This window comes from Plasmodium falciparum (assembly GCF_000002765.6).
Source record: "Plasmodium falciparum 3D7 genome assembly, chromosome: 2".
Classification (NCBI taxonomy): domain Eukaryota; phylum Apicomplexa; class Aconoidasida; order Haemosporida; family Plasmodiidae; genus Plasmodium; species Plasmodium falciparum.
The window spans coordinates 290,001-300,000 of NC_037280.1; the positions used below are offsets into that span (position 1 = coordinate 290,001).

At 22.3% G+C, this 10,000-nt stretch overlaps 3 protein-coding genes across 3 annotated transcripts in view; all 3 read right to left on the minus strand.

Moving 5' to 3' along the window:
* Positions 1 to 167: 167 nt before the first annotated feature.
* Positions 168 to 2,703, minus strand: PF3D7_0207300 (serine repeat antigen 8; the record flags this gene model as incomplete). The annotated part of the gene is made up of 5 exons (XM_024473263.1): positions 168 to 349; positions 445 to 1,541; positions 1,685 to 2,208; positions 2,345 to 2,403; positions 2,526 to 2,703. The coding sequence occupies 5 exons, from the start codon at positions 2,701 to 2,703 to the stop codon at positions 168 to 170; spliced, it is 2,040 nt and encodes a 679-aa protein (XP_024329074.1).
* A 1,569-nt stretch (positions 2,704 to 4,272) lies between these two features.
* On the minus strand, positions 4,273 to 7,616 carry PF3D7_0207400 (serine repeat antigen 7; the record flags this gene model as incomplete). The annotated part of the gene is made up of 4 exons (XM_001349548.1): positions 4,273 to 6,317; positions 6,452 to 6,586; positions 6,725 to 7,351; positions 7,583 to 7,616. The coding sequence occupies 4 exons, from the start codon at positions 7,614 to 7,616 to the stop codon at positions 4,273 to 4,275; spliced, it is 2,841 nt and encodes a 946-aa protein (XP_001349584.1).
* Positions 7,617 to 8,896: 1,280 nt separating this feature from the next.
* PF3D7_0207500 (serine repeat antigen 6) overlaps positions 8,897 to 10,000 on the minus strand; it is a gene marked incomplete at both ends in the record, with an annotated part of 3,668 nt that continues 2,564 nt past the window's right edge. The window contains one exon of the mRNA XM_001349549.2: positions 8,897 to 10,000. This exon is cut by the window's right edge and continues 1,052 nt beyond it. Within this exon, the coding sequence (XP_001349585.2) occupies positions 8,897 to 10,000 (1,104 nt within the window).

Sequence of the window (10,000 nt, forward strand, 5' to 3'; positions counted from 1 at the left end):
GGTTTTATGTTATATGACATTTTTGTTGTGTTGATATAATAGGATATAGATATAGATATAAATATAGATATAAATATAAATAATACACATATCTATGTGTATATAATATATTTTCATTAATTTTTTTTTTTTTTTTCAATAAATAAATAAAATAATATTATGACCTTTTACATTCCACAATATACACATTTATAATTTGGAGAATGTTGTATTAAGCATTCTCCTATAGAAGAATTATGTTTACATTTATCAATGTACTTCTCACAATTACTACGGCACTTAGTATCTGAATCTTTTTCAAAAGAAAATGTTCTGAGACACGAATATGGTTCCTTGTATTCATCTTTTCCTAAAAATATAAAAAAGGGATATATATATATATATATATATAAATATATCACACATATAAATGGTAATATGTTCATATATTTTAGTTACACGTACTTTTGCTAAATATAGTCCTCTTATATACAGTGTTTCCAATTCTTGCATATAAAGAATACTTGATAATTCTTTTCTTGAAACGAATTGTATTTCTCCTAATATGTGCATTATTATAATCATCATTTTTTTCATAATAAGCATCATTTTCCTTATCATTATAATGAGGTTTATTATAAGGATTATAATTATTATCATTCTTATTATATGGATTAATATAATTTCGATCATTATCATTACTGTTTTTATCATATTGTGGATAATTATTTCTATTTCTATTTTGATTAAAATCCGATTGTCTATATCTAACTCTAATATCTGTAGATGCTAAATCATTAGGTAATGGGACATCTATTGGATTATGTGCCATATTTAAAAGTAAAGGAAAGGCATTATATAATACTTTACCATTACAATTATTGGGACCATACATATCTAATTTAAAATTCCCCTTATCACCCCAATGTGATCCCCAACTATTTCTTAATAACCAATAAGAACTTTTTTTTCCATTCGTTTTTATATAATCACCATATCCTATTAATACTAAGGCATGATCCGGACTATCATTATCTTCACAACTCATCATAACTTTTGTCCCATCATGATCAAATGTTAATTTATCTGTTACTTCCATAGAAACAAATACAGATCCTTGTTGAATAATATAATCTTTTATTATATTTATTAAATCATTGGTTCTATTACTAACTACATAATCCTTAAAGGATACCTTAAAATACCCATGATATATATATCCTGCATATATCCTATCCATCAAATTTACACCTTTCCATATATTACTCCATGTCTCCTTATTATCAGGACATTCCGATCCTGTTATAGGCTCATTATAAGGTACATCATGAGATGTAGGTAACATTCTAGTCTTTTCCAAGGTTTCTAAATAGTACGAAAGATGACCACCCTCTTTACATATGTTATCATTATAATGACCAAAGGGATTATTGTCGATATCCATTAAGTGTTTATTTTTACATAATGTTACATATTTTATTGAGGGTTCAGCAAATCCTAACCCTTTTCGGCATCTGTAAGCTGCTATAACAACACTCGAAGCAAAAACCCAACAATTCCCACTAGAAAAAAAAAATAAATAAATAATATATATATATATATATATATATATGTGTGTGTCTATGGGTTTACATATTCATATAATATATATACATGTTATAATTTATCCATTATTATTATTATTTATATTTTTAATTTTTTTTACCATTTTCCTTGATTGAGAACCCTAATTCTATGCTCACATTCATTTGAATCAGAAAAACGATCACAAAATTGCCTGTCACAATTTGTGCTAGAGGCATATAAAGAACTTTTTAAAGTCTTAATATCATAAGGTTTGAATATTTTCCTCTCAGGTATTATACCAACAGAAGGTTTATCATCATCTTTAAAACCTGCTCTATCTTTAACCCATTGATTAGGATTTTTTAAACATAAAGCTGGATTCTTTAATAAATCTTTCATATGTTCCATATTATTTTCTTCATTTATATATGATTCTACAATTTTATGTATATGTTCTTCGACGATTTCTACTTTTGCTTGTCTGTGGTTGTTAGCATTTTCATAGTTATCTTTATAGTTAGAAAACATACATAACATTTTTATTTTCTCTTTATATTCATCGCTAACACTACTAAAATCGTGTAAACCCAACGTATGCCTGTCTATGGCAATTTCTATTATTTTTGTTATCAAATTTTTCATCTTCTCATCGGTTACTTCTTCCTATTAATATAACACACATAGATACATACATACATATATATATATATATATATATATATATAATACGGAGCATCCTTTAATTACTACTTATCTAATTTAACAAAAATGTAATTATTTCTTATTTATAATTTCTTACGTGATCCTTTAACTCCACAAATGTGTTATTCATATCTATTTTGGACATCAAAAAGCTTTCTATAAAATTAAGTAAATAAAATTTATATCTAATTTATAAGTGAAGAGGGATATTTTATTTTCCCCCACCATAAATAAAAAAAATATAAATAAATAATAAATATACATATATTTATTTTTACCATGGTTTTGTGTACAAGGACTAATTTTGTAATACTTCTCTCCACATGAAATACATTTTTGTAAATCAGATGTCCCAGACAAAAAGCAATTTCTTAATACTGTGCGGCATATATTACAATGTAGAACTCCAAAGCAATTAATTAACATATTTGAATGTACTGTACACAGGGAAAACATGTATATATTATTAAGTATATATTTTTGAAGTACCACATAAATAAATAAATAAATAAATAAAAAAATATATATATATATATATATATATATATATTTAATTATTGTTGTCTTGTATTTTAAAATATTTCTTACCTCTTTTTAGTTGATATAATGTCACAAGGAGGAACAGTATATAACTTTTCATGCCTAACATTTTCATATTAGGACAAGTAAATACAAAAGGATTATAAAAAAAAAGATGTTTTTGTTTTATTTTATAAGTTCTAATTATATATCAATATATGTATATTTGTTCTTTTTTTTCTTATCCAAACATATATACATATATATATATATATATATTTGTTCATTTATTTTTTTTCTCGTTATATGTTGTCTATCATAATTAAAAAATATATAATAAATAAATAAATAAATATATATATATATATATATAATGATCACAACATAAAACAAAACAGATGGAATTATAGAAGTATGTTTATAAAAAGTAATTTATGAAAATATCTCAATCATATTTTACAATATTCTTCGAACAACTTATAGTATCTTAAAATATATACATATATATATATATATATATATATATTTTTATTTAATAAAATAAATAATTATATAAATATATATGTATATATATTTAAAATATTTTTTTTTTTTTTTTTTTTTTTCTGTTGTTGTTGTTGTTCTGGAATTTATGAGCTGAATTGTTACATGCATTAAAAATGGCAATGGGAAATTATTTCACCAGATGTGTGTTAAGTAACATGTAATAATATCTTAAATATTTTATAAGAATTGGAAAAATATATATATATATATATATATATATTTATTTTTAATATTTCTATATTTTATTATTTTCCCTTACAAGAACCTTTACATATATATATATGTTATTATCGTAATACACAAATGTTCTTAAATATATACTTTAATTTTGTTAGCTTTTTTTTTTTTTTTTTTTTTTTTTTTTGGAAACGCCTCATTTTCTTTTAAATTAGCTGTACGGTTTTCTACATGCATTATAAGAAAAAATTATTATTAAAAAAAAATAAAAATAAAATTAACATATCCCACATATTTAACTTTTTAAATATATAAATTCATTAATTTGAAATATGGAAATTTTGTAAAGTTGAATTTATTTTTGTATGTTTATCCAATTAATTCTATTAAGAAAATTGATACATGTGATAATGTTGTATTTTCATGTATTATTAAAAAGACAGATTCATTATTATAATTTTACCTTTTTTAAAAAGAAAAAAAAATATTAAGTATTAAAAAATAAAAAAGTAAAGATTTGTAAATATATTTTATTTGTGTTTAAACGTTACCTTTTATCACACTTGGTGATAAATTAAAAAAAAAAATAAAATAATTATAATAAAATAAAAGGATAAAAGGGAAAAAAAAAAAAAAAAAAAAAAATTATTATTGTAATTGAATTGAATTATAATTATATAATGATTACCATATATGGCAATATATAATATTATATTATATATGTTTTATTTTTATTTTTATTTTATTTATTTATTTTTTTTTTTTTGTGGGTTTCATATTTTATTACACATTACAAAAAAAACAATTATCATCTTTTGTATAGAGCTTGGTTAAACAATAACCTGGTGAATAATGGTCTTTACATGCTTTCCAATTATCTATACAAAATTGATTACATTCTTCATGTTTTTCTGGATCTATGGAATGTGTTCTAGAACATGAATGATCCTTTTTGGTTTCTAATAAGCTTTCATATTTAACTAAACCTCTTTTGATTTTTTTATCTTTAATATGTTTTAAAATATGATAAATTTCTGTTTTTTTGTTATTTTCTGCTTGTGATTCTACATTATCAGTAGGTGGCTCATCTTGGGCAGAAATATAACGGTCCTTTTTATTTTTCTTGTTATTATGTTGATTTGTCTTAAGTCGATTATTTAATTTATACTCATCATTTGTAGTATAATTATTAAAGAAGAGATTATACAAGAAATTTGGTGTATATTTTAAAAAGTAACTGAAATATTCTGACTCTTTTTCTTTTTTAGGTACTTCAATAATTCCTAAATCAACTTTAAATACAACAACCGTGTGTATAAAATTATATTTACAATATGATGGTCCATACATATCTACTCTGAAATTTCCTTCATCCCCCCAATAATAACCCCAACTATTTCTTATTAACCAATATGATTTTTTTTCACCTTCTTCATCAATATAATTACCATATCCAATAATATTAGCAGCATGATCAGGTTCTTTATCACCACACATATTATGAACTCCTTTCCCATTAAAATCAAAATCTATAACATTTTCTGTTTTAATATATGCAATTACAGAACCCTTATTTTGAATTTCTCTCTTTATTATTTTGATAAATAAATCCATATTATCTGAGAAATAGGAACTTTCATATGAAATATATCCTTTTGTAGTCATACGTTGTCTTGGACGTTTATGATTTAATAATTCGGTACTTCCCCATAAATTTATCCAATTTTTTTCTGGTTCTGGACAGTCGTTTCCTGCATCTGTATAATAATATGGTACATCTGATTCTAAGGGCAAAAATCCGGTTTCTTCAACAATTTCTAGAAATTCAACTGGATTCGATCCGACGAAACATATTTCATCAGAATCTCTATCCGAACAATTAGCTACATATAATGCTGAACTTCTGAAATGACCATATCCTCTCATACATCTAATAGTTTCGAAATGTAACTTAGATGCAAATATCCAACATAAACCACAATTACCTTGTTCTTCTACTTCTATTTTTGAAATACATCCTGTTTTATCTTTCCATCTATCACAATATTCATTATTACAATATTTATTTCTTCTGAAATAAGGAGATTTTAATTTCTTTTCATTATCAAATAAACTTAAGTCAATAACACCATTCATATCCTTTTCAAACATATCATCTGATATAAATCTTTCATAGTCATATTCTGATTCTTCTAAATCTGTCACATTGTAATTAGTTGTTGATAAATTCTGTATTTTTTCATTTGATAATAATAAACCTTTTTTATTTACTAACCATTCTTCTATATTTTTAAAACATAAAGCAGGATTTCTTAATTTTTCATTTAATACATAAGTACTTTCTCCTGGATGTGCTTTTAATAATCTTATCAAGTTATTAAATATATCTATTTCATTACCTATTTCATGATGATCTAACATTCCACTTCTATCTACTTCTTTTAATAATTTACAATAATTTAATAATTCAATTTTTAAGACACTATTCAATTCTTCTATAGTAACTAATTCTTTCTTATTATTGTAATGACTTTTTTTTCTCTCTTTGTCTTGTTTGCTTTCATAAATTTTATAGATATTGCTTAAAATGTTATCAATGGATTCTTCTAATTTTTGTTCGTTAGAATCTAAATCCTCGTCTTCTCCTTTAAACGTTTTATTTTTTTCTTCCAAATTTTTATTTATTAATTCTTTTGCTTCCTTAGAAACGTAATTAAAGCATTCGTTATTACTATCCACCTTTTTAGCTAGTAAAGTACAATGGTAGCAATTTTCTACGTCTAGGCTTCCGTTTAAGAAACAGTTTGTGGAAATTGCTTCACATTGTTCTAAAGAAAAAAAATAAAATAAAATATAAATAAATATATATATATATATATATATATATATATATGTTTATATTTATTCATTTGTATGTATATATCTATGCATATGTTTATATATAAATTTTTTATGAGCTAACCTGGAATCTCACTATTTATATCATAATTTTTACTTTCAATAAGACCATGTTCTGTATTAACTGTATATACTTGTATTGACGTAAATGGTCTGTCCAGTTTTGGGATTTTATATTTCTTTACATCCACATCGATGTCTAAAAAAATAAAAAATTAACATAAATATTAATATATATATATATATGTGTATGTATGTACAAAGTTGGTTTGTTCATATATCTATTTATTCCACTTAAATTTTAGGATAATCAATATTTGCATCATTTTATTTATACTTGTTGGTTTAGAATCCTTATCTTGTACTTTCCATTTGAGAATTAATATATTATTTTTTATATACAAAACTAATTTGAAATATTTATTAGAATCTTTATTACATTTATTTGTTAAATCATTTATATCTATTAAATCGGATGGACCAAATTTGGGTTCTAGTTGTATTCGATCATATGTTGCATATACATAAACAGTAATATGAGGAACCAACATGACACGGAAATAGGATCTACACGGACCAGTAATCTTAACTCCATCATAGTTTTTTAAAAGAGCAGATTTTACTTCAATGTCAATTACAGATTTTGAAGATTCAGAATCTTCTAATGTAAGTTTTGGAAGTGGAATTGGAGTTACAAGAGCACCTCCATTTCCTGGAATTTGTGTAACGGGATTTGGATTTTCAGGAGATACAGGTTCTCTTGGAGATCCTTGAGGTACGGAAGAACTTCTATCTCTTGTTTGATCTGGTTGTTCTGTTGGTGAATTTGTAGTACCTTGCTCACCTGAAGCAGGATTATTCACTCTACCAGAAGATTCACGTTCGTCTCCTGGATTTGCACCAACAGTACTATCAGGAGGAGGCTTTTCTTGTCCTACTATTACATTTGTACAACAGATAACATCTGAATAAAAATAATTCAAAAATAAAAAAAAAAAAATATATATATATATATATATATGTATAATATATTTTATTAGAAAAGTTTATTTTCTTTAATATGTTAATTTTATTATTTTCTTTTCTTTTTTTCTCAATAAAAAAAAATATTTTTTTTTTATTATATTTATTTGGTATCTAAATGTATACACATATATATATATATATATATATTTTTTTTTTTTTTTTTTCTTACACAATACTAAAATAATAAATAAGCGATATACCATTGTGTTCTTATTTTTACACCGAAAAATATTAAAAGTTCCTAATTATTATTTTATTTTATTTATTTATTTATTTTTTTTTTTTTTATTTTATTTTATTTATTTATTTATTTTTTTTTTTTTTATTTTATTTTATTTACTTTTTTTCTTTATATTCTAATTATCTTACTCTCAAAAAAAATAAAATAAAATAAAAAAATAAATAAATAAATAAAATAATAATAAAACAATAATCTTTTCATTACATCAGTAAGATATTTATTTATTTATTTATTTATTAATATGTTATATTTATTATTTTAAAAACCTTTCTTGTACATCCGTCTTAAAGAACAAACAAACAAAAAAAAAACTTCCTTGTTTCTTTTATATGTGCATTAACACATAGTATTATTATATATATATATATTACACTTTTATTTATATTTATTTTTTTATTTTGATCTGGTTGTACATATAATATATAGTGGCAAATTTTTAATAAAATCAAATATCTCTAAGTGCTTAAATTTACAAATCTAAATTATATAAAAAAAAAAAAAAAAAGATTAATATACATAATAATATAATATATAAGAATTACACCTCATCATTTTATTCTCAATTATTTTATTTTTCAAATCATATTTTGGTATTATATTTAAAGTGATTATTATAATGTTTGAGGGTTTATGTCTCCTTCTTATGTGTATTAAAACCAAAAGAAAAAAGAAACAATTTCATTTTTTTTTTATTCGATAATAATTAATATTTTTTTTATCAACAAATAAAAAATAAACATAAATATAAATATATATATATATATATAATTATTTATTTACTTTTCGATAACAATAAATTAGGATATAAGAAAAAAATTAAAAATTAAAAATTAAAAATATATATATATATATATATATATATATATATATTTTTGAAAAGTTATTTTAAATAAGATATAAAATATATACTTTTTTAACTCACCTAAGACGAGTTATAATATATAATAAAAGTATATTATTATATATTAAATATGTGTTCGTATATAATATTACTCATATTATATATATATATATATATAATTATATATAACACAAAAGAAAAAAATATATATTTTTTTATAGTATGACATGTTTGTCAAAATAAAAGAGTGTGAAAAAGAAGTGCCATTATTAATAAGAAACAAAAAAAAAAAAAAAAAAAAAAAATCGTAATCCATCCAAAAGTAATTTATTATATATATATATATATATATATATATATATATATTAATTTATTTTTATATTGTTCCTTTATATATCCTCTTATACATAACAGAAATTACAATCTTCTCCCTTGTATAAATCTGTCAAGCAATAACCTGGTGAATAATGATCTTTACATTCATTCCACTTGGTTAAACAGAATTTTTTACATTCTTCATATTTTTCTGCATCCTGTGAATTAACTCTTGAACATGTATGTTCATCTTTTGTTTCATTTATATTATCATATTTTACTAACCCTCTCTTTATTTGTGAATCTTTAATGTGTTTTAATATATGGAGTATTTGTATTTTTTTCTCCACAGAATTGTGGACATTTTTTCCTTCTTTATTAGTTTCATCTGATTCATTGCTTTGTCCATGTACAAAAGCATTGTCATAATCATTCTCACTTTCAAAATCTTGAGATGTTTCTGGTTCATAATTATTATAATATAAACTATACATAAAATCAGGATTATGTCTTAAGAAATAAACATTTTTTTTCCAAGATTTCTTTTTAGGTACATGTATTGTACCTAAATCTAGTTTAAAAAATACAACAGTATGTATAAAATTGTACAAACAATTCTTAGGACCTAACATATCTACTCTAAAATTTCCTTCATCTCCCCAATAATAACTCCAACTATTTCTAATTAACCAATAAGATCGTTTTTCTCCTTTTTTATTAATATAATTACCATAACCTATAATATTAGCTGCATGGTCAGGTGTTCTATCACCACACATACTATGGACACCTTTACCATTAAAATCATAACCTATAACATCTTGAGTCTTTATATATATAATAACTGAACCTTTATTTTGAACTTCTCTTTTTACCATATCTATAAATAAATCCATATTATTTTTAAAATAAGATGTTTCATGTGATATAAATCCTTTATTTCCTATATAACGATGAACTTTTTTATTAAATAATAATTTTGTATCACCCCATAAATTTGTCCAACTATTTGGTAATTTAGGACAAGAATTACCTGCACTTGTATATGAATACGGATAATTAGATTCTAAAGGTAAAAATTTCTTTTCATCTAATATTCGTAAAAATTCTAATGGATTCGATCCTTCTTCACATCTATCTATAGGTTTTCTCTTAGAACAATTAGCTACATATAATGCTGAACTTCTGAA